We start from the raw sequence: 22,746 nt of genomic DNA, 5'->3' as shown, positions 1-22,746 counted from the left end.
CGTTAGGGGGCGGAGGGACCTCGCCCGGGGTCCAGATCTCCCCCTCCCCGGCACTCGGGGGCCGGAGGCCGAGTCGGGGGCGGTGGGAGGAAGGGGGCCCAGTTTGGATGATGACGAAGAGAAGGGGGCCCGGGGCGGGAGGCGGGGGACCCCCGAGTCTCCCGGCTGGGGGGTCGGTGAGGGGGCGGTGACGTGGCACCCCGCCCGGAGGCCGGGGGATGGACGGGTGGGGAAGAGGCCAAGGCGGCGTCTGCTTTATTGTGGGTTGGAGGGGTGTGGGCGGGAGGTACGGGGGTTCGCCTCCCCCGGGGATGGAAGCCGCACCCGCCGAAAATCCGGGGAAGCAGCGGAAAGGCCCTCCCTTGATGGAACGACAATCGCCACGACGGTATTCGTTGGGCGCTTACCGTGTGTCAAGGGCTGGGCTAAGCGCCGGGACGGATACCGGTAAAGGGCGTCGGACCCGGGCCCTGCCCCACGCGAGGCTCCCAGTCTCCATCCCCACTGGACGGACGAGGCCCCTGAGGCCCCGAGGAGCGAAGCGACTCGCCCCAGGTCGCACGGCAGACGAGGGATGGAGCGGAGATTAATAATAACGTCGTTAAGCGCTTACCGTGTGCGGAGCACTGCTCTAAGCGCTGGGGGAGATACGGGGACATCAGGTTGCCCCACGTGAGGCTCACAGTCTTCATCCCCATTTTACAGACGAGGTCACTGAGGCACGGAGAAGTGAAGTGACTTGCCCACAGTCACACAGCTGACGAGCGTGTGACTTGTCCCCTCTTTTCCCCTCATCTCCCTCCGCTCCTCCCCCTCTCCCTTCCCATCCCCTCAGCACTGTACTCGCCTGCTCAACTGCATATATTTACATCACCCTATTAATTTCGTTAATGAAATGTACATCGCCTCGATTCTATTTAGTCGCCCTTGTTTTTACGAGACGTCCTTCCCCTCGACTCTATCGCCATCGTTCTCGTCCGCCCGTCTCCCCCGCTTAGACCGTGAGCCCGTCGAACGGCGGGGACCGTCTCTATCTGTTGCCGGCTTGTTCGTTCCGAGCGCTTAGTGCAGTGCTCTGCACGTAGTAAGCGCCCAACAAATACTACTGAGTGAATGAAAGTGGCAGAGCCGAGCGTCGAACCCGTGACCCCTGACTCCGCAGCCCGGCCTCTTCCCACTGAGCCCCGCCGCTTCCGTATAGCGTGCTCGCCCAAGCGCCTCGTACAGCGCTCTGCACACAGTAAGTGCTCAGTAAGTACGATCGAGTGAATGAGTGATTGAATACAACCCGGCCCGCGCGCTTCGCCCCTCTAACGCTCACCTTCTCGTCGTACCTCGATCTTGTCCCTCTCACGCCCGCGTCCCGGCCTCTGGCCCGGAACGCCCTCCCTCCTCGTATCCGAACTAGCTCTCGTTCCCTCTTCCGAGCCCTCCCGAGAGCTCGCCTCCTCCGGGAAGCCTTCCAGGACTGAGCCTCCGCTCCCCTTCCCCTCCCCGTCGCCGCGACTCCCTCCCTCCGCTCTACCCCCTTCCCCTCCCCGCGGCCCTTGTCTATATATTATTTATTACTCTATTTCATTAATGATGGGTCCATATCCGTGATTCCATTCATCTGTTCGGACGGCATCGATGCCTGACTACTTCTTCTGTTTTGCCGCGCATCCGCCCCGTTTAATAATAATAACGATGGCATCCGTTAAGCGCTTACGATGTTCTCAGCGCTGGGGGGGGGGGGGGGGAGGATACAAGGCGATCCCGTTGTCCCATGTGGGGCTCACAGTTTGAATCCCCGTTTGACGGAGGAGGTCACCGAGGCCCAGAGAAGTGACCCGCCCAAAGGCACCCAGCCGATAAGCGGCGGGGCTGGGATTAGAACCCGCGACCTCTGACTCCCAAGCCCGGCCTCTTTCCACCGAGCCCCGTTTAGACCGTCAGCCCGTCGTTGGCCGGTCGTCCCTTCCAGGCGCTTAGGACGGTGCCGTGCACCCGGTCGGCGCTCCGTAAATACGACTGTGACGGACCGTGACGGTCAAGGCCTTCTCGAAGGCCCCCCTCCTCCGGGAAGCCTGCCCCGACTCAACCCTCCTCTCCTCCTTTCGGCGTCGCCGACTCGCTCCCTTTCCTCGTCCGCCGCCTCCCCGCCCGGCACCGCGTCCGTCCATATCCGTCGTTTATTTATTTCCATTCACGTGCCTCTCCCCCTTCTAGACCGACGGCTCACTGTGGGCGGGGAAGGGGTCTGATCATTGTCCCACCGTCCTCTCCCGGGACCTCAATCCGGCGTCCCGCACACAGTGAGCGCTCAATAAATAGGACGGACCTACACGAGCGTAGTCCAACCCCCATACGTATCCTCCTCCCGCCTCCCGTCTCTGTTTCCTGTTTTCGGGGTCTGTATCCTGTAGTCCTCCCAGGTGGCTATCTCCAACTCTCCCTCCACATCCCCCCTAAGCCGAGGTCCGCCCCGACTCTCCTCCCCCCGAACCCCCAACGTCGGGAGCAAAGAGGGGGAGCGGGAGAGGGAAGCGGGGAGCGGAGACGGCGGGGGTCGTGGGGGCGAGAGGCAGGCCGGGGCCTGGGTTTAATAATAATAATGACAGTAATAATTTCCAGGAGGAAGACTTTTTTTTTTTGTGGTGGTGGTTCTTTTTTTTTTTATTTTGTGGTACCTGTCAAGCGCTTATTACGTCCCGCGTCCTAAGCGCCGGGGGCCGGTACAGGGACATCAGACCGGACGCGGTCGCTGTCCCGCGTGGGGCTCCCGGTCTTCACCCCCATTTGACCGATGAGGGAACTGAGGCCCAGAGAAGTGAAGCGACCTGCCCGAGGTCGCGCTGCGGACGAGTGGCGGAGCCGGGATTAGAACCCGGGCCTTCTTGCTCCCGGCCCCGGGCTCTTAACAATAATAATAATAATAATAATGATGATGGAGTTTGTTAAGTGCTTACTGTGTGCCAAGCACTGGAGTAGATCCCCGGTAATCAGGTTGTCCCCCGTGGGGCTCCCAGTCTTCATCCCCATTTGACAGATGAGGTCACTGAGGCCCAGAGAAGCGACTTGCCCGAGGTCGCACAGCAGACGAGTGGCGGAGGCGGGATTAGAACCCACGTCCTCCGACTCCCAAGCCCGGGCTCTTCCCACCAGACCGCGCCGCTTCCCGTCGCGGGCAGGGGATGTGTCTGGTGATCTGTTGGACTCCCCCAAGCGTTTTGTACAGCGCTGTGCGCACGGTTAGAGAGAAGCAGCGTGGCTCGGCGGAAAGAGGCCGGGCTTGGGAGTCAGAGGTCGTGGGTTCGAAACCCGACTCTGCCACTCGTCAGCTGGGTGACTGTGGGCAAGTCACTTCACTTCTCGTCGCTAGGTACAGAACACTGTACTAAGCGCTTGGGAAGCACAATTCAGCGACAGAGAGAGACGATCCCCGCCCACGCCGGGCTCACAGTCGAGACGGGCGGAGACGGGCGTCAGAACAAGTACACGTCATTATAAATAAATAGAATTAGAGCTACACAGTGAGCTTACAGTCTAGAGGGGGCTTTAATTTCCCAGGAAATCGACCCTCCCTGGCCAGGACCGTCGTAACGGTGGCACTCCTGAAGCGCCTACCCTGTGCTAAGCACTGGGGTAGGTACATCGGACGGGGCCCCGTCCCACGTAGGGTGCGGGGTCTGAGCCCTCTAGACTGTCAGCGCCTCGTGGGCCGGGGAATGTGTCCGATTATGGTTGCCTCATAATAACGATGTTATCCGTTAAGCACTTCCTACGTGCCGGGCGCCGTGCTGGATACCAGCAAACCGGGTCGGACGCGGTCCACCGGTACCGTCCCCGGCGCTTAGTACGCTGCTCTGCGCACGGTAAGCCCTCCGGAGATCCCAGCGAGTGAGTGAATCCCCATCTTACAGGCGAGGAGGCCCAGAGGAGGCAAGGGACTCGTCCGAGGTCACCCGGCGGGCGGGCGGCCGGGACCGGAACCCAGGTCCCCTGACTGCGGGTCCCGCGCTTTCTCCACCAGGTCCCCCCCCCGGGTGTCTGCTGGCATGCGGCCCGCCTCCGCCCTCCTGCTGCTGGGGCTGGGACTGGCCGGGGGCCTCCGCCCCACCGACCCAAATGTTTGCAGCTTCTGGGAAAGGTGAGCCCAGCCCCGGCCGGGTGGGCGGGGGAGCAGGGCCGGCACCGTTTGGGGGGCATCCCGGGGTCGACCCCTTTCTCTCTCTCTCTCTCTCTCCAAGCTGTTTCCTTTCCCTGGACACCTCTCTCGCTCTCTCTTCCTTCCTCTCTTCCCACCTTCCATTTATCTGTCTTTCCTCCCTCTGGCTTCTCTAGGGCCGGAGATCCCCGGGCGGGGTGGGGAACCTCTGCCTCTGTCTCTCGGTATCTCTGTCACCGCCTCTCCCTAGGTGCCCGAGCATCTCCGTCTCTCCAATTCTTCGTCTCTCTTGATCTCGGCCCGGTGGCTTCTCTAGGGCTGGAGATCTCCGGGCGGGGCGGGCAACCTCTGCCTCTGTCTCTCGGTATCTCTGTCACCATATCTCTCTAGGTGCCCGAACATCTCTGTCTCTCCAATTCTTCGCCTCGTGCCTTCTCTAGGGCTGGAGATCTCTGGGCGGGGTGGGGAATCTCTCCCTCTGTCTCTCGGTACCTCTGCCACCGTCTCCCTCTAGGTGCCCGAGCATCTCCGTCTCTCCGATTCTTCGCCTCTCTTTATCTCGGCCTGGGGCCGGGGCCTCCGTGAGGGGCCTGACCCCGCAGCTCCGGGGGTGGGAGAAGCGAACCCCGGGACGGAGTTTGGCCGGAGACGTCCGGGCGCTCTGGGGCCCGGAAAGGAGGCGGCTGGGCCGGCCGGGGTCCTGCATTCCTGGCGGAGGGGGGCCGGGGCCTGAGGGTGGGGGGCCGGAGCCGAGGCCGACCGCGGGGGCCGCGGTATTCCCACAGCCGGACCCGGCCAGATGGGAAGGCCCTGCCTGCGGATTCGGATTTTGCTCCTAAAATTTGCCTTCTGGGGGGCTGGGGGAGGTGGGAGGGGGCCGCTCCAGCGGAGTACGTGTTCGTCTGCGTGTCTGTGTCCGGCTGCTTTATCGTGCCGGGCCCCCTGCTAACGCGCCGGGTAGAAAATAATAATAACGTTGGTATCTGTTAAGCGCTTACCGCGTGTCCAGCACTGTTCTAAGCGCTGGGGGGGGGATACAGGGTCATCAGGTTGTCCCCCGTGGGGCTCCCGGCCTTCACCCCCGTTTTCCAGATGAGGTCACCGAGGCACCGAGAAGTGACGGGGGGATGAGGTCGGGGGGATGAGGTCGTCCCCCGTGGGGCTCCCAGTCTCCATCCCCGTTTTCCAGATGAGGGAACCGAGGCCCAGAGAAGTGACTCGCCTAAGGTCACGCAGCTGACAGAGCTGGGTTTAGAACCCAGGACCTCTGACTCCCAAGCCCGGGCGCTCTCCGCTAAGCCACGCTGCGTAGATCCAAGCTAATCAGGTTGGGCACAGTCCCGGGCCCCCCCGGGCTCTCGGCCTTAATCCCCATTTTCCAGGCGAGGCCACTGAGGCCCAGAGAAGTGAAGTGACCAGCCCGGGGTCACACAGCAGACGAGGGGCGGAGCCGGGATTAGAACCCGTGGCCTCTGACTCCCGGCCCCGGGGCTCTTTCCACTAGGCCGGGCTGCTTCTCCACTTGCGTTTGCGCTTTCCCAGTGCTCAGTCCAGTGCTCCGCACCCAGTTAGCGCTCAGTAAATACCGAAGCGGCGTGGCTCAGTGGAAAGAGCCCGGGCTTTGGAGTCAGGGGTCGCGGGTTCGAATCCCAGCTCGGCCACTCGTCAGCTGGGTGACCGCGGGCGAGTCGCTTCGCTTCTCCGGGCCTCAGTGACCTCATCTGTCAAATGGGGATGAAGACCGGGAGCCCCACGTGGGACGACCCGATTCCCCCGTGTCTCCCCCAGCGCCGAGAACGGTGCTCGGCACGTAGTAGGCGCTTAACGGGTACCAACGTTATCATTATTAAATAGGACCGAGTGGATGAATCGAGTGCCCCGGGGGTGTACGTGTGTGGTCTGTGTGTGGGGAGTGGCGACGAAGGTATTTGCGAAGCGCCTGCTGTGTGCCGAGCACTGCTCTAAGTGCTGCGGGGGGATACCGGGTCATCAGCTTGTCCCACCTGGGGCTCCCAGTCATCCCCATTTGACAGATGAGGTCACCGAGGCCCAGAGATGATGATAACGTTGGTATTTATCGAGCGCTTACTCTGTGCCGGGCACCGTTCTAAGCGCCGGGGGAGATGCAGGGTCGTCAGGTGGTCCCCCGACAGACGAGGTCGCCGAGGCCCAGAGGAGTGACTCGCCCCGAGTCGCAGAGCCGACCGGGGGGCGGGATCGGAACCCGCGACCTCCGCCTCCCAAGCCCGGGGGGGGTCTCGGGGGTTAGTCCAGGGGGGCGACGTGGGGGGGGGGGCGGGGGAGTTTGGGGTGGTCTCCGGGGAGTGGTTGGGGGCCGGGGCCGCCCCCCTCCCCCCGGGCTCCTGACCCCGGCCCGGGGGGGGGGGGGGCTTCTCCGCCGACGCGGCCCCTTCCCTCCCACCGCCCCCTCCCCAGTTTCACCACCGTGGTCAAGGAGTCCTACGCCCACCCCTTCGTCCAGCCGCCGGCCCGGCCCTGCGAGGACCCTCTGGATCGCTTCCGCACCTGCCACCAGCCCACGTGAGCTGCCGACCCCTTCCCCCCTCGCGCCCCCCAACCTTAACCCCCCTTTTTTTAAAAAAAAAAAATGGTTTAAACACCCCACCCCGGTGCTCCGCACAGTGCCTGGCACATCGTAATAACGTTGGTATCCGTTAAGCGCTCACTCTGTTCGGAGCGCCGGGGGCGATCCGGGGTCAGCGGGCGAGGCTCCCAGTCTTCATCCCCATTTTCCAGATGAGGGAACTGAGGCACGGAGAAGCCACCCGGCTCGGGATTCGAACCCGTGCCCGGCTTAACCAGCACCATCCCGATGATCGTTGTTCTCCGGGCCTCGGTTCCCCCATCCGTCCAACGGGGAGCTGGAGGGCGGACAGGTGGTTTTTTGCTTCAGATGGTATCCGTGAGGTGCTTACTATGTGCCAGGCGCTGTTCTGGATGCGGGGCTGAACCCGGGTCCCCGTCCCACGTGGGGCTCACGGGCTCGATCCCCGTTTGACAGACGACGTAACCGAGGGCCAGAGAGGGGAAGCGACTTGTCCAAGGTCACACGGGGGGGGGGGGGGGCGGGGCCGGGATTAGAACCCAGGTCCTTCTGACCTCCGGGCCCCGGGCTCTACCCACTAGGCCGCGCCGCTTCTCTCTTCTTAAGAGCCTACTGTGTGTCCAACGCTCTTCTAAGCCCTGGGGTCGATTCATTCATTCGATCCTATTCATTGAGCGCTTACTGTGTGCAGAGCACTGTACTAAGCGCTCGGAAACTACAAACGTCAGTGGCCTAGAGGAGAGGGCCCGGGTCCGGGAGTCCGAGGTCGTGGGTTCTAATCCCGGCTCCGCCCCACGTCCGCTGCGTGGCCTCGGGCAAGTCGCTTCGCTCCTCCGGGCCTCAGTCCCCTCCGCCGTAAAACGGGGACGAAGAGTGAGGGCCCCGTGGGGGACGGGGACCGTGCCCGACCTCATCCGCTGGGATCGCCCCAGTGCTCAGCACAGTGTCTGGCACGTAATAAAGCACCGAACAAACACCATTTTTTAAAAAAACAACAACCCATCAAGCCGGTCGGACCCAGTTCCCCTCTCGCACGGGCAGCCGTTTCCTTGTCCGTCCTCAGAGTCCAGACCCCCGACGGTCGAGCCGTGGTACTGACGGAGCGCTGTGCTAAGCGCCTGGGGGGAGTTCGATATGGCGTGGCTCAGTGGCTTGGGAGTCAGAGGGCATGGGTTCGGACGCCGGCTCACCGTGGGCAAGTCACTTCTCCGGGCCTCACGGGGAAACTGGAGACGGAGATTAAGACCGTGAGCCTCACGGGGGCCAACCCGACGACCCCGTATCTCTCCCAGCGCTCAGAACAGTGCTCTGCACCTAGCGAGCGCTTAACGAAGACCCCCCCCCCCCCCGCTGCCAGATTCCTTGCCCACCACGAGTGTACGGCCTAGAGTCTGGCCTCAATCCCTCCAGCTGCAGATGCCCCCCCTCACCCGTCTGTTGGGGGCAGAGGAAGGGAGGCGGAGAGCAGGCGGGGACGGGGGGGAGGCGAAGGGGTCCAGGAGGGGACCGGGGCGACCGTCCCGCCCCGTCCCCCCCCCGCAGGATCGTCTACCGGACGGCCTACCGCCAGGCGGTGAGGACGGCCCAGAGGCAGCGGCTGCGGTGTTGCCAAGGCTACTACGAGAGCAGCGGCGTCTGCGTCCGTGAGTCCGCCGTCCCCGGGGGTGGGCGATGGGCCCCGTGACCCCCCGGCCCGCGCCCGGATGTGTGGCCGAGGCCTGAGGCGTCCCCCTCCCGTCCTCCGCTCAGCGCTCTGCAGCCGAGAGTGCGTCCACGGCCGATGCCTGTCCCCGGAGCGCTGCCAGTGCGAGCCCGGCTGGCGAGGGGTCGACTGCTCCAGCCGTGAGTACCGGCCCACCCTGCCACCCCCCGCCGCCCCCCGGCTCCGCCGCTCGTCCGCCCCGCGACCTCGCTCGCTTCTCCGTTCCTCGGTTCCCTCGTCTGTCGAAGGGGAATAAACCTCACGTGGGACCGCCCGATGACCTCGCATCTCCCTCGGGCGTCGTCAGCGCCGGGCAAATACCCTCGTCGTTATTATCATCATTATCATTCCCGCCTCTGCCGCTTGTCCGCCGCGTGACCCCGGGCAAGTCATTGCAGTTCTCCGTCAAACGGGGGCCGTGAGCCCCTTGTGGGACGGGGAACGCGCCCGATCCGATCGGTTCGTCTCCACCCCGGTGCCTGGCGTGTGGCAAGCGCTTAATGATAATATTTTAAGTGCTCACTGTGTGCCAAGCACTGTTCTAAGCGCTGGACAGACACCATCGTGATTATCATTATGCTCCGGGCCTCAGGTCCCTCATGAGGTGATGGAGACTGTGAGTCGCACGGGGGACGGGCAACAGGCTCGCCTCCACCCCGGCGCTCACGAAGTGCCCGGCACAGGGTAATAATGCTAACGATGATATCTGCTAAGCGGTGACTGTGTGCCGAGCACCGTCCTAAGCGCCGGACAAACGCCGCCATCGCGGCCGGCATCGCTGTCCGGGCCCCGGTGCCCTCGCCCGTCCGACGGGGAGATGGAGAGCGTGAGCCCCACGAGGGACGGGCTTGGTTCCACCCCAGCGCTCAGCACGGTGCCTGGCACGGAGTATTCATAATAATAATAATGACGATGATACCTGTTAAGCGGTGACTGTGTGCCGAGCACCGTCCTAAGCGCCGGACAGAGGCCATTCTCCGGGCCCCGGTGCCCTCGCCCGTCCGCCGGGGAGCCGGGGAGCGGGAGCCCCACGTGGGATGGGCGAGAGGCCCGGCCCCGGCGCGGCGCTCAGCACGGTGCTTGGCCCGGAGCCTGGTGTGAGCGTCCCCGTCCCGGTCCCCGTCCAGGCTGCGGGGCGTCGACGTGGGGCCCGTCCTGCCGGCAGCGCTGCGACTGCGGGCCCGAGGGCACGTGCGACCCGCAGAGCGGGGCCTGCTCCTGCCCCGCCGGCCTGCGGGCCCCGCGTTGCCGCCTGCCCTGCCCCCCGGGCACCTACGGCCCCGCCTGCCGCCTGGCCTGCCCCTGCCTCGAGGGGGCGCCCTGCCACCCCGCCACCGGAGCCTGCCTCTGCCCCCCCCGGGACCGCCGGGCCCATGTGAGTCGCCGCCAGGGGGCGCGCCGGGGCCGGCGCGAGGAGCGAGGGGCGGGGCGCGGGCGCGAGGGAGGGGGGAGCGGCGCGAGGGCGGGCGCGAGGGGGGAGGGGAGCGGCGCGCGCGCGCGCGGGGGGGGGGCGCGAGGAGGCAGCGGCGCGCGCACGAGCGAGGGGGGCGGGGCCGCGGGGGCCGCGTCTGCGCCTGCGCGCGGGTGGGAGGGCGTGGAGCCGAGGCGTCTGCGCCTGCGCGCTCCTCCCCCCCCCCCTCTAATACTGTTGGTATTTGTTCATTCATTCATTCGGTAGTATCTGTTGAGCGCTTACTATGTGCAGAGCACTGGACTAAGCGCTTGGAATGAACCAGTCGGCAACAGATAGAGACGGTCCCGGCCGTTTGAGGGGCTTGTTCTAAGCCCTTAATGTGCAGGCGCTGGGGGGAGATCCAGGGTCATCAGGTGGTCCCACGTGAGGCTCACAGTTAAGCCCCATTTGACAGATGAGGGAACTGAGGCCCAGAGAAGTGAAGTGACTCGCCCACAGTCACCCGGCTGACAAGTGGCAGAGCTGGGAGTCGAACCCATGACCTCTGACTCCCAAGCCCGGGCTCTTGCCACTGAGCCACGCTGATTCTCTAATATTGTTGGTATTTGTTAAGCGCTCACTATGTGCAGAGCACTGTTCTAAGCCCTGGGAGAGATCCAGGGTCATCAGGTGGTCCCACGTGAGGCTCACAGTTAATCCCCATTTTCCAGATGAGGGAACTGAGGGCCCAGAGAAGTGAAGTGACTCGCCCACAGTCACACGGCTGACAAGTGGCAGAGCCGGGATTCGAACTCATGACCCCTGACTCCCGAGCCCGAGCTCTTTCCACCTTATCTTCATAATCCTCATGATCCAGCGCTTAGGACAGGGCTCGGCACCGAGTAAACGCCTAACAAACACCGTCATCATCATCATCATAACAGTAATAATGGCATTTGTAAGCGCTTACTCGGTGCCGAGCACTGTTCTAAGCGCTGGGGATAATGGTATTTGCTGAGCGCCTACTGTGTGCCGAGCACTGTTCTAATCGCTGGGGATAATGGTATTTTGTGAAGCGCTTACAGGGTGCCGAGCACTGTTCTAAGCGCTGGGTGTAATGGTATTTTCTTAAGCGCTTACTGTGTACCAGGCACTGTGCTAAGCGCTGGGACTAATGGTATTTTCTTAAGCGCTTACTGTGTGCCGAGCACTGTTCTGAGCGCTGGGGATAATGGTATTTTCTTAAGCGCTTATTCTGTGCAGAGCACTGTTCTAAGCACTGAGGTGGATACACGGTGAGCAGGTTGTTCCCCGTGGGGCTCCCAGTCGTCATCCCCATTTGACAGATGAGGGAACTGAGGCCCAGAGAAGGGAAGTGACTCGCCCAAAGTCACCCAGCTGACACCTAGCAAGTGTCGAACACCGGCACGATGTGTGGCTCGGTGGCTAGAGCTTGACCTTGTATGTCCCCCTAGGGCTTAGAACAGTGCTTGGCACAGAGTAAGCGCTTAACGCGTACCAGCATTCTTCTTCTTCTTCTTCTTCCCCCGAGCTCACCCAGCAGACACGTGGTGGAGCCGGGATAATAATAATAATAATAATGTTGGTATTTGTTAAGCGCTTACTATGTGCAGAGCACTGTTCTAAGCGCTGGGGTAGCTACAGGGTCATCAGGTTGTCCCACGTGAGGCTCACAGTCTTCATTCCCATTTTACAGATGAGGTTACTGAGGCACCGAGAAGTTAAGTGACTTGCCCCCAGTCACACAGCTGATCGCTATTGTTCTCGTCTGTCCGTCTCCCCCGATGAGACCGTGAGCCCGTCAATGGGCAGGGACGGTCTCTATCTGTTACCGATTTGGCCATTCCAAGGGCTCAGTCCAGTGCTCTGCACGTAGTAAGCGCTCAATAAATACTACTGAATGAATGATCAGAACCCAGGTCCTTCCGCCCACCGGGTCTCGGCGCTTTCCGCGAGGCCGTCCCTCACCCCTGCTCTCCCCCGTCTCTCCCGGCAGCTGCGAGGTGTCCTGTGCCAACGTCACCTCCGAGGACTCCTGCCCCAGCACCTGCCCCTGCCAAAACGGAGGCGTGTGCCAGCCGGGCACGGGGCACTGTGACTGCCCGCCGGGCTGGACGGTAGGCGCCGGGGGCCGGGGGGGCTGAGCCGACGGGGGGTGGGACCTGACCTTGGAGGATGGAGCCCGGTGCCCTCCTCTCCCGACGCCCCGTGCCCACCCCCGTGCCCTCCCCCAGGGCGCCATCTGCTCCCAGCCCTGCCCCGAGGGCCGGTTCGGGCGCGACTGCCGGGAGGCCTGCCTGTGCCACAACCAGGCCCGCTGCGACCCCGTCACCGGCCACTGCCTCTGTGCCCAAGGCTACACCGGGGAACGGTGAGAGGGGGCCCTTCCGGCGGGGGGCGGGGGACGGGACCCCCAACCCGGGGGTCCCTGAAGGGGGTGGGGTCCCGGAGGGTTTCGCGACCCCATCGCCCCGTCCCGGGCCTGGGAGCCAGGAGGACCTGGGTTCTAATCCCTGCTCCGCCACTTGTCCGCTGTGTGACCTTGGACGAGTCACTGCACTTCTCTGTCACCTCGGCTAGAAAATGGGGATGGAGACTGGGACCCCCCCCCCCCCCCCCCCCCCCCCCGGGACAAGGGACTCTGTCCGAACCCCTTAGCTTGTATCCGCTCCAGCGCTTAATACAGTCAGTGCCTGGCACATTGTAAGCGCTTAACAGATGCCACAATTACTATTATTATTACACGGCCCCGTCGTCCAGTCCCGCTGCCTGGCGGAGAAGCAGCCTGGTAGAGCCCGGGGCCTGGGAGTCAGAAGGTCATGGGTTCTAATCCCAGCCCCACCACTTGTCTGCTGGGTGACCTTGTGCAGGTCACTTCACTTCGCCTCCGTTCCCTCATCTGTACCAAGAGATTGAGATTGTGAGTCCCACGTAGGACAAGGGACGGTGTCAGTCAGTCAGCAGTATTTATTGAGCACTTCCAGTGAGCAGTATTTATCGAGCGCTTACAGTGAGCAGTATTTGAGTGCTTACAGTGAGCCGTATTTATCGAGCGCTGACAACGAGCAGTATTTATTGAGCGCTCACAGCGAGCAGCGTTTATCGAGGGCTCACAGCGAGCAGCGTTTATCGAGCGCTCACAGCGTTTATCGAGCGCTCACAGCGAGCAGCGTTTATCGAGCGCTCACAGTGAGCACAGCGTTTTTCGAGCGCTCACAGTGAGCAGTGTTTATCGAGCGCTTACAACGAGCAGCGTTTATCGAGCGCTTACAACGAGCAGCGTTTATCGAGCGCTTACAGTGAGCAGTATTTATCGAGCGCTTACAAGGAGCAGTATTTATCGAGCACTGACAGAGAGCAGCATTTATCGAGCGCTTACAGTGAGCAGTATTTATCGAGCGCTTACAACGAGCAGTATTTATCGAGCACTGACAGTGAGCAGAATATATCGAGCGCTTACAGTGAGCAGTATTTATTGAGCGCTTGGGAGAGTCCAATAAAACAAACCGACACATTCCCCGCCCACGACGAGCTGCCAGTGTAGCGGAAGCAGCCGGGGAGAGGGTGGGAGGCGCGGTCCATCGTCGTGCGGGCGAGCGGGGCGGGAGAAGGTCCGACCCCATTTGCTCGTATCCACTCCAGCGCTTAGTAGAGTGCCCGGCACATGGTGAGCGCTTACAAATTTCACTCAATCGTATTTATTGAGCGCTTCCTAGGTGCAGAGCACTGTACTAAGCGCTTGGAATGGACAACAGGGCAACAGAGAGGGACGGTTCCTGTCCAGTGAGGGGCTCACGGAGAGCAGCGTGGCTCAGTGGAAAGAGCACGGGCTTTGGAGTCAGAGGTCATGGGTTCAAATCCCGGCTCGGCCACTTGTCAGCTGTGGGACTTTGGGCGAGTCACTCAACTTCTCGGTGCCTCGGTGACCTCATCTGTAAAATGGGGATTAAGACCGTGAGCCCCACGTGGGACAACCTGATCCCCCTGTGTCTACCCCAGCGCTTAGAACAGTGCCCGGCACAGAGTAAGCGCTTAACAGATACCAACATTAAACGGGGAATCTGTTCCCCATCAGGTGCCAGGAGGAATGCCCCGTGGGCCGCTACGGTCAGGACTGCAGCGAGCGGTCGTAGACTGCGCCGAGGGCGCCCGCTGCTTCGCCCGGGACGGGTCCTGCCTGTGCGAGCACGGCTACTCCGGGGAGCGCTGCGACCAGCCCCTCTGCCCCCCGGGCAGCTACGGGCTCGGCTGCCCAGCACCCGCTGCGAGTGCCACCCCGGGCACAGCCTCAGGTGACGCGGGCGGGGAAGGCTCGGGGGGGGGCCCCGGGCCTCGGCGGCAGGAGCCCGGGCTGGGGAGTCAGAGGTCGCGGGTTCTAATCCCCGCTCCGCCGCTCCTCGGCTTGGCGCAAGTCGCTTCGCTGGGCCTCGGTCCCCTCCTCTGGAAAATGGGGATGGAGACCGGGAGCCCCACGGGGGGACCACCTGATGACCTCGTGTCGGCGCTTCGAACAGCGCGTGGCACATAGTAAGCGCTTAAGAAATAGCATCATTATTATTATCATAGAGAAGCCGCGTGGCGGAAAGAGCCCGGGCTGGGGAGTCACAGGACGTGAGTCCTAATCCCGGCTCCGCCACTTGCCGGCTGCGTGACTTTGGGCAAGTCACTTAACTGCTCGTGCCTCAGTGACCTCAACTGTAAAATGGACATTAAGACCGTGAGCCCCACGTGGGACAACCTGATCACCTCGTAGCCTCCCCAGTGCTTAAAACAGGGCTTTGCACGTAGTAAGTGCTTAACAAATGCCATCGTTAGGATTATTGTGACACATTCCCCGCCCGTGGCCTAGTGGCTAGGGCAGGTCTGGGAGTCAGAAGGACCCGGGTTCTAATCCCGGTCCCGCCACTCGTCCGCTGGATGACCTTGGACCAGTCACTTAAATTCCCTGGGCCTCGGTTACTTCGCCTGTAAAATGGGGATTAAGATCGACGGTCCAATATGGGACGGGACTCTGTCCAGCCTGATCTCGTCTCCACCCCGGCGCTCAATACGGTGCCTGGCACATAGTAAGCGCTTCACGGATTCCTTCATTCCTATTTATGGAGCGCTTACTGCGTGCCGAGCACTGGACTAAGCGTTGGGAAAGTCCAACGGGGCAACAGATGGAGACCATCCCTGCCCAACGACGGTCTAAAAGCGGGGAGACGGACAGACGGACGGACAGCAAAACGATAAAAGTCCGCCGTCGATGCCACTGTTATTATTGATTGGCAGATAGGTTCCCGGCCCTTAAGGAGCTTGAGCTGTGCTCACTGTTTAGGACGGTGTCCACCGCTTAAAACAGTGCCTAGTGCTTGGCACGTGCCCAGCGCTTAGAACAGTGCTTGGCACATAGTAAGCGCTTACCAAACTAGTATTATTAGAGTCTGGAGGCCCAAGATGAGTAAGTCATTTTTGCTTTAGGTCAGTAGAAGCCCCCTCCCCTCCCACCTTGCGGCCCCCCCCCCCCCGTCCGTGACCCCTGACCCCGCTGACTCCCCCCCCCCCCCCCCCGCAGCTGCCACCCCATGAGCGGCGAGTGCCGGTGCGCCGCGGGCTGGGCGGGCCTGCAGTGCAACGAGAGCTGCCCGCAGGGCCAGCACGGACCGGGCTGCCGGGAGCCCTGCCTCTGCCTGCACGGAGGCACCTGCCGCCCCGACACCGGACTCTGCCTCTGCACCCCCGGATACACGGTCAGGCTCCAAAGGGGACCGGGATGGGGCCGGTGCGCCTGCGCAGAGCCCGGGGCGGGCGCGGGGGGGGGGGCGCATGCGCAGAGCCCGGAAGGGAGGGGGCGGAGCGCAGGGGCTGGGCGGGTCGGAGACTGCGCATGCCTTCAGAACCCAGTGGGCGGGCGGAGGCGGAGTCAAGAATAATGGCGCATGCTGCAGAACCCAGTGGGCGGGGTCATGGCAGGGGGGGGGGCCCAGAGGCCAATGGAAGGGGCGGGGACAGGGCGCATGTTCAGATCCCCGCGGGCGGGGCCGGAGGCGGAGTCGGGAATAGTGCGCATGCTCCAGAGGTTGGGCGGAGTCAGTACAAGGGGGGCGGGGCTAGAGGCCAATGGGGGCGGGACAGGGACAGGGCGCATGCTCAGATCCCAGTGGGCGGGGCCGGAGGCGGAGTCGGGAGCAGTGCGCATGCTCACAGGTAAGTGGACGGAGGCGGAGAGTCAGTACACGGGGCGGGGGCTAGAGGCCAATGGGTGGGGGGGTCGGGCAGTGCGCATGCTCAGAGATTAGTGGGCGGAGTCAGTGTGCGGGGCCGGGTGCGCTGCGACCGCCCCGCAAGGGGGCCCCGTCTCCCCGAGAACCGGCGCTACCGTCACTACCCGGGCTGGGGGCGGGGGCCAGGACAGTGCGCCATGCTCAGAGACCAGGGGGCGGGGGCGGGGCGGGTTGCCCCCGCGACCACCCGCAAGGGGGCGCCCGCCTCCCCGAGATCGGCCACCGTCACCACCCGGGCTGGGGGCCCGCTCCCCATCCCCAACGCTGACGTGCACCCGGGGCTTCCGGCAGGGGGCGCACTGCGCCAGCCTGTGCCCCGCCGACACCTTCGGGCCCAACTGCTCGGAGCGCTGCTCCTGCCTGCACGCCTTCGGCTGCAGCCCCGTCGACGGCGCATGCGTCTGCAAGGAAGGTACGGAGGGGGCGGGGCCGAGGGGCGGGGCCCGGGGAGGGGAGGGGCCGGGGCGGTGATTGGCTGGGTAACGGGGGAGGGGCGGGGCCGGGGAGGTGATTGACGGGGCCCGGGAGGGCGGGGCCTGGAAGGGGAGGGGCCGGGGCGGTGATTGGCTGGGTAACGGGGGAGGGGCGGGGCCGGGGCGGTGATTGACGGGGCCCGGGAGGGTGGGGCCTGGAAGGGGAGGGGCCGGGGCGGTGATTGGCGGGGCCGGGGCCGGGGCGGTGACTGACGGGGCCACGGAGGGCGGCGATTGGCCGAGCAACGGGGGAGGGGCTTAGGGAGGTGATCGACGGAGCCGCGGAGGGCGCCGATTGGCGGAGCCACGGGGGGAGGGCGGGGCCCGAGAGGGGCCGATGATTGGCGGAGGGCGGGGAGGGGCGGCGCCCGACGGGGCCCCGGAGGGCGCCGATTGGCCGAGGCGTCCGGTGGGCGGGTCTGAGCGCCCCGTGGCCCCGCCCAGGCTGGCAGGCGGGAAACTGCTCGGTGCCCTGCGCGCCGGGCACGTGGGGCTTCGGCTGCAACGCCAGCTGCCAGTGCGCGCACGGCGCCGCCTGCCGGCCGGACAGCGGCAGCTGCGCCTGCACCCCCGGCTGGCACGGACCCCGATGCCGCCTGCCCTGCCCGGTCAGTGCCCCGAGGCCCCGGGGGGGAGGGGGAGGGGAGAGGCCTGGCCCCCCCCCCCCCCCGCTCCGCCCCCGCCCCCCCGCCCCCCCTCCAGGACGGCCGGCTTCGGCCCGGGCTGGCGCTAAGCGCTGCGACTGCGAGCGCGCCGCCCGGCTGCCGGCCCGCTGGACGGCCGCTGCCTCTGCCTCCCCGGATGGACAGGTGAGCGGCCCCCGCCTCCCCGACTTCCGCCACAGAACTAACCGAGGCCCGGAGAGGGGGGGGGGGCCGGGAGCGGGATTAGAACCCAGGGCCTTCCCACTCCCCGGCCTTAGGGTCCACCCCGGGAGGAGCCGAGGCTCGACCCCCTACACTCGTTCATTCGGTGGTATTTAGCGAGCGCTTCCCCGTGCAGAGCACCGTCCTGAGCGCTTCCCGTGCAGACCACTGTCCTGAGCGCTTCCTATGTCCGGAGCACTGTCCTGAACGCTTCCCGTGTGCAGAGCACTGTCCTAAACACTTGGAGCGTACAGTTCGGCAAAAGAGACGATCCCTGCCCAAAAACCGGCTCAGGTGCATCAATTCATTCATTCAATAGTATTATTTATTGAGCGCTTACCATGTGCAGGGGCACCGTCCTAAGCGCTTGGAACGGACAAGTTCGGCGCAACAGAAGACGATCCCTGCCCGTTAACCGGCTCAGGTGCATTCATTCGTTCATTCATCCCAGTAGTATTTATTGAGCGCTTACTATGTGCAGGCGCACCGTCCTAAGCGCTTGGAACGGACAGCTCGGCGACGGAGACGATCCGCTGCCCAATAACGGGCTCAGGCGCATTCATTCAGGAGTATTTACTGAGCAGCGCCTACTATGTGCAGAGCACCGTCCCAAGCGGCTTGGAACGGACAGGTGGAGACCGTTCCCTGCCCGCCGATCGGCTCGCGGTCGCGAAGGGGGAAGATGGGGATGGGGGAGCCCCCTCTCCAGCGCCCGCCGCCCCTCCCCGCCCCCCGCCGCAGGACCCCGCTGCGGGCCAGCGCTGCCCCAAGGCCTCTGGGGTCCCGGTTGCAACAGTTCCTGCACCTGCAAGAACGGGGGCACGTGCGACGCGGAAGACGGCAGCTGCGCCTGCGCCCCCGGATTCCGGGGTTCCCTCCTGCCAGCGCGGTGAGCGACGACCCCCGTCCCCCACCCCCACGCCGGGGGGTGGGGGGGGGGGGGCGCCGCCGCCTGGCTCGGGCACCGGGCGAGCCCCTTAAACCCGAGCCCGTCGCGCGTCACCCTCCAGCTGTTAGATACGGTGCTCGGCTTAACGGATGGCCCTCAGCGTTATTCACTGAGCGGCCGGGGGGAACGGCCTGGGGAGAGGGTCGGAGTGGGAAACGACGGGCCCGGTCCCTGCAGCCCCGTCCCCACCGGCCCCGGCTGCGGGCCCCGGTGAGGGGGGCTGGGGGGCCGAGGCCCGCGGGGTTGGGGGGGGCGGCGCGGCCCCTAAGCGCCCCTTCCCCCCCGCCCCCCGTGCCCAGGCCTGCCCCTCCGGCCCGCTACGGCAAGCGCTGCTGCTCCGTCCCCTGCAAGTTGCTGCCGACGCGGCGACGTGCCCACCTCCGTCAACAGGCAGCGTGCACCTGCCCTTCCCCGGGCTGGACGGCGGTCCGCCAGACTAGGTGGCCCAAGGTGAGGCGGGCCCCGGCGGTAGGGGGGGTGGGGACGATCCGTTCGCATGCTCCGACTCGGCCCCTAGATGCCAGTCGCTTCCTCTTTATCCGGCGCCGGCTGCGTGACGGAGCACCGTTCTAAGCGCTCCTCCGGCCTCCCGTCTCCCTCCTCTCATCCCGCGGGTAACGACTCCGCCTAACACATCCACAGTATTATTCTTCGAAACCTTACGAGAAGCAATCTGGCTCCGTGGCAGGGGCCCGGGCCTGGGAGCCCGAGGTGGTGGGTTCTAATCCCGGCTCCGCCGCTCGTCAGCCGGGGGACTCTGGGCCGGTCGCTTCACTCCTCTGGGCCTCGGTTCCCTCCTCTGTCGAATGGGGGTGAAGACCGGGAGCCCCGCGGGGGACAACCTGACGACCTTGTGTCTCCCCCAGCGCTCAGAACGGTGCTTGGCACATAGTGGGCGCTTAACGGATACCGTTATTATTATCGAAGGCCTACCTCTTCCGAGAGGCCTTCCCAGACTCGGCCCCACTTTTCCTCATCTCCCGCTCCCTTCCGACTCCCGTTGCTCTTCCCGCCCCTTCCCGGTCCCCCGACTCTTACGTCCCGATCTGTCATTGTATCTATTTGTATCGACGTCCCCCCCCCCCCCCCCCCCCCCCGCCGGCAGCCTGTAAATTCGTTGTGGGCGGGGGAGATCACGGTGGATCATCGTATCATACTCTCCCAAGCGCTTAGCCCGGTGCTCCGCCCACAGTAAGCGCTCAACGAGCCATTATTATAATTGCTTGAGAGAATGACAGACGCCGAAGAGAATAGTGCCGAAGGGTTTTTTTTAAGCGCTTACTACGTGCCAAGCACCGCTCTAAGCGCTGAAAGGCAGCGCGGCTTCGCGGAGGGAGCCCGGGCGGGGGAGGTCGTGGGTTCTAATGCCGGCTCCGCCGCCCGTCAGCCGGGGGACCTCGGGCGAGTCGCTTTACTTCTCCGGGCCTCGGTGAGCTCCTCTGGAAATCGGGGATGAAGCCCGTGAGCCCCACGTGGGCCAACCTGGTCACCTTGCCTCTCCCCCAGCGCTTAGAACGGTGCTCGGCACCGAGTCAGCGCTTCGCGGATACCGTCACCATTATTGTTATTCTTTCCCCGCCCACGAGGAGCTTCCAGGCTAGAGCGAATCTCGCCGTGGTGCGGGGCTGAATGATAGTATGTCTTCATCACCCTGTTTGTTCTGTTTAATGAGATGTCCGTCGCCCCGATTCTATTCATTTGCCGTCGTTTTTACGAGGTGTCCTGGACTCTCCCGATGGCCGTTGTCCTCGTCCGCCCCGACGAGACCGTAAGCCCGGCAAAGGGCAGGGACGGTCTCTGTCTGTTGCCGACCTGTCCGTTCCGAGCGCTTAGTCCAGCGCTCAGCACGTAGGACGCGCTCAATAAGTACTATCGAATGAGTGAAAGTAAGGATGGTGATGATCAGGGCATCGGTTGAGCGCCTACTCTGTGCCAAGCGGCGGAGAAGCGGGGGCGGGCGGCGAGCGGGCCGCTGACGGGCTTCTTCCCCCCCGTCCCAGTGTGTCCCCGGGGCAGTGGGGGGCCCGACTGCGCCCGGACCTGCCCGTGCCACCACGAAGCCCCCTGCGACCCCCGGGACGGCTCCTGCTCCTGCCCCGGGGGATGGAGCGGACGCCTCTGCTCGGAAGGTACCCGCACCGACCGAGGACGGGGGAGCCAGGCCGGGTCGGGGAGGAGGGTCCCGCGTCCGCCCGGGCGAGCCCCTTCGCCTCTCCGGGCCTCAGTTTCCTCGCCGGGAACTGGGGGGTGGAGACCGGGAGCCCCACGGGGGACAACCCGGTCACCTCGTACCTAGCCCAGCGCTTAGAACGGTGCTTGGCACCTAGTAAGCGCTCGACAACCTCCGTTCCCTCCTCTGTAAAATTCGTTCATTCATTCAACAGCGTTTATCGGGTAGCTATTGAGCGCTGACTATGCGCAGAGCACCGTACTAAGCGCTTGGAATGGACAAGCCGGCAAAACGGGGATCGAGACTGCGGTGGGACGGGGACCGCGTCCACCCCGATCGGCTCGTATCCACCCCGGCGCTCAGAACGGCGCTTGACGCGTAGTGAGCGCTCCACCGACACCATCACTATCAGCCCCCTCTCCGTCCCCGGTTCCCGACCACGACCACCGCCTCACCGCCTAATAACGATCACGTCGGTATCCGTCGAGCGCTTACTCCGTGCGGGGCGCCGTCCTAAGCGCCGGGGGAGAGACGGGGGTCATCGGGTCGGCCCCCGTGAGGCTCCCGGTTGATCCCCATTTCACAGAGGAGGCCACCGAGGCCCAGAGAGGCGAGGCGACTCGCCCGCGGTCCCACGGCTGAGGAGCGGCGGGGCCGGGATCCGAACCCGCGGCCTCCGACCCCCAAGCCCGGGCTCTTTCCACTCGGCCACGCCGCTTCTCTGGGCAGAGGCCTTCTCCGCCGGGCGGGTCGGGGAGTCAGAGGACCCGGCTTCCCGGCCCCTCGCCGAGCGAGCCTGGGAACGCCGCTTCGCTTCTCTGGGCCTCGGTTTCCTCGTCTGGAAAACGGGGATTCGATCCCCCCGCCCCGCGGCGGGACGACCCGGCGGCCTCGTATCCCCCGGCGCTCAGAACGGCGCTCGGGCGCTCAGGAAGGGCTGAAGAAACCCCGGCGGCGGCGGCGGCCCCAATCGTGCCGGGGCTCGGAGGGTTTCAGAGATGCCCCGGTGGTTATCGGTCGCAGGTCGCCCCCCCCCCCCCCCGCCCCCCCGGGGGCGGGACGGAGCGGGGGGCGGCGGGCGGGGGTCAGCGCCGGCGTGTCCCCTCCCAGGGATCCCCCGCCAGCCTCTCACCGTGGCGCCGGCCCCGCCTGACGTCTCGGCCTCGGCGGGCGCGGCGGCGGGCGTCGCGGCGGCGGGCGTCGCGGCGCCGTGCGCTCTGGCCGCCGGCCTCCTCGCCTTCGTCGTCGGCTACCGGCGCTGGAAGAAGGGGAAGATCCACAGGCGCCTGACGGCCGCCTACGGCGGCGGGCGGCCACCCGCCTCCGAGTACGCCGTGCCAGGCCAGTGGGGACCTGGGGGGCGGGGGGCGGGGGGGCGCCGTGGGCCCGGGCTGACCGTGCGCCCCCCCCCCCCCCGCAGAGGCGCCCCCCGGCTCCAGCCATTACTACTCCAACCCCAGCTACCACACCCTGTCCCGGTGCTCGCCCCGGGCCCCGCTCCCCATCAAGGTGGGCGCCCGCCGTCCGGGGGGGGGCGGGGGGAAACGGGGCCCTGAGGGTTTCGGGGAGGAGGGGGTTGGCCTGGGGGGCGGGTGCCCCCCTCCTGGTGCCCCGTGAGCCCCTCCTAACCGAGATCCTCCCTCCCCCCGCCCTGCGCGCGCCGGGCCCGTCCTCCCCGCCTCGCTCTGCCCCCCGTGCCAAGCCTCCCACTTGGCTCCGCCCGCCACCCACCGTGTCCACCGCGTCCCCTTTCGGTGCCCCCCAGCCTGCCCGGCCCTCTTTTCCCTCTCACTGTGCCTCCACCCGCCGTGCCCACCCTCCTCCCTCGCTCTGTCCCCCACCCACTGGGTCCCCCGTGCCCCTTTTCCCTCTGCCCCCTGTGTGCCCGGGCCCCCTCTGACCGTGCCCCCGCCCGCCGTGCCCACCCTCCCCCTTCACTCTCCCCCCGCCGTCCCCTCTTCCCCCCTCGCCGTGCCCGCCGTGTCCTCCCCGCCCTAGATGCCGGGCCGCCAGATGTTCTCGCTCGGGGCCCCGGATCGGCCGGGCGCCTTCGGACCCGACGGCCGCGCCACCCTCCCCGCCGACTGGAAGCGCCTCGGGGGAGCCCCGCCCGGGCACCGCCAACGGGGTACGGGCCCCGGGACGGACGGAGGGACCGGACCCGGGCCGGGGGGGGGGGGGGGGGCGGCGGGG

General features: G+C 65.3%; 1 protein-coding gene across 1 annotated transcript in view; it reads left to right on the top strand.

Annotated features, from left to right (window-relative positions):
* Window positions 1–22,746, top strand: part of PEAR1 (platelet endothelial aggregation receptor 1) — a 32,081-nt gene that overhangs the window by 8,097 nt on the left and 1,238 nt on the right. Inside the window, 22 exon segments of the mRNA XM_039910877.1 lie at window positions 4,013–4,129; window positions 6,584–6,688; window positions 8,256–8,356; window positions 8,463–8,555; window positions 9,543–9,706; window positions 9,708–9,790; window positions 11,826–11,946; window positions 12,064–12,200; window positions 13,905–13,953; window positions 13,956–14,090; window positions 14,093–14,121; window positions 15,387–15,561; window positions 16,387–16,507; window positions 17,013–17,180; window positions 17,271–17,423; window positions 18,176–18,323; window positions 18,683–18,753; window positions 20,321–20,643; window positions 21,485–21,569; window positions 21,664–21,894; window positions 21,974–22,062; window positions 22,552–22,681. Of these exon segments, the coding sequence (XP_039766811.1) occupies window positions 4,038–4,129; window positions 6,584–6,688; window positions 8,256–8,356; window positions 8,463–8,555; window positions 9,543–9,706; window positions 9,708–9,790; window positions 11,826–11,946; window positions 12,064–12,200; window positions 13,905–13,953; window positions 13,956–14,090; window positions 14,093–14,121; window positions 15,387–15,561; window positions 16,387–16,507; window positions 17,013–17,180; window positions 17,271–17,423; window positions 18,176–18,323; window positions 18,683–18,753; window positions 20,321–20,643; window positions 21,485–21,569; window positions 21,664–21,894; window positions 21,974–22,062; window positions 22,552–22,681 (2,803 nt within the window). The 5' untranslated portion in view covers window positions 4,013–4,037.

Source organism: Ornithorhynchus anatinus, chromosome X5, assembly GCF_004115215.2.
Source record: "Ornithorhynchus anatinus isolate Pmale09 chromosome X5, mOrnAna1.pri.v4, whole genome shotgun sequence".
Lineage (NCBI taxonomy): Eukaryota > Metazoa > Chordata > Mammalia > Monotremata > Ornithorhynchidae > Ornithorhynchus > Ornithorhynchus anatinus.
Note: the sequence above shows the minus strand (reverse complement) of the source record. Positions and strands in the feature narration are given on the sequence as shown.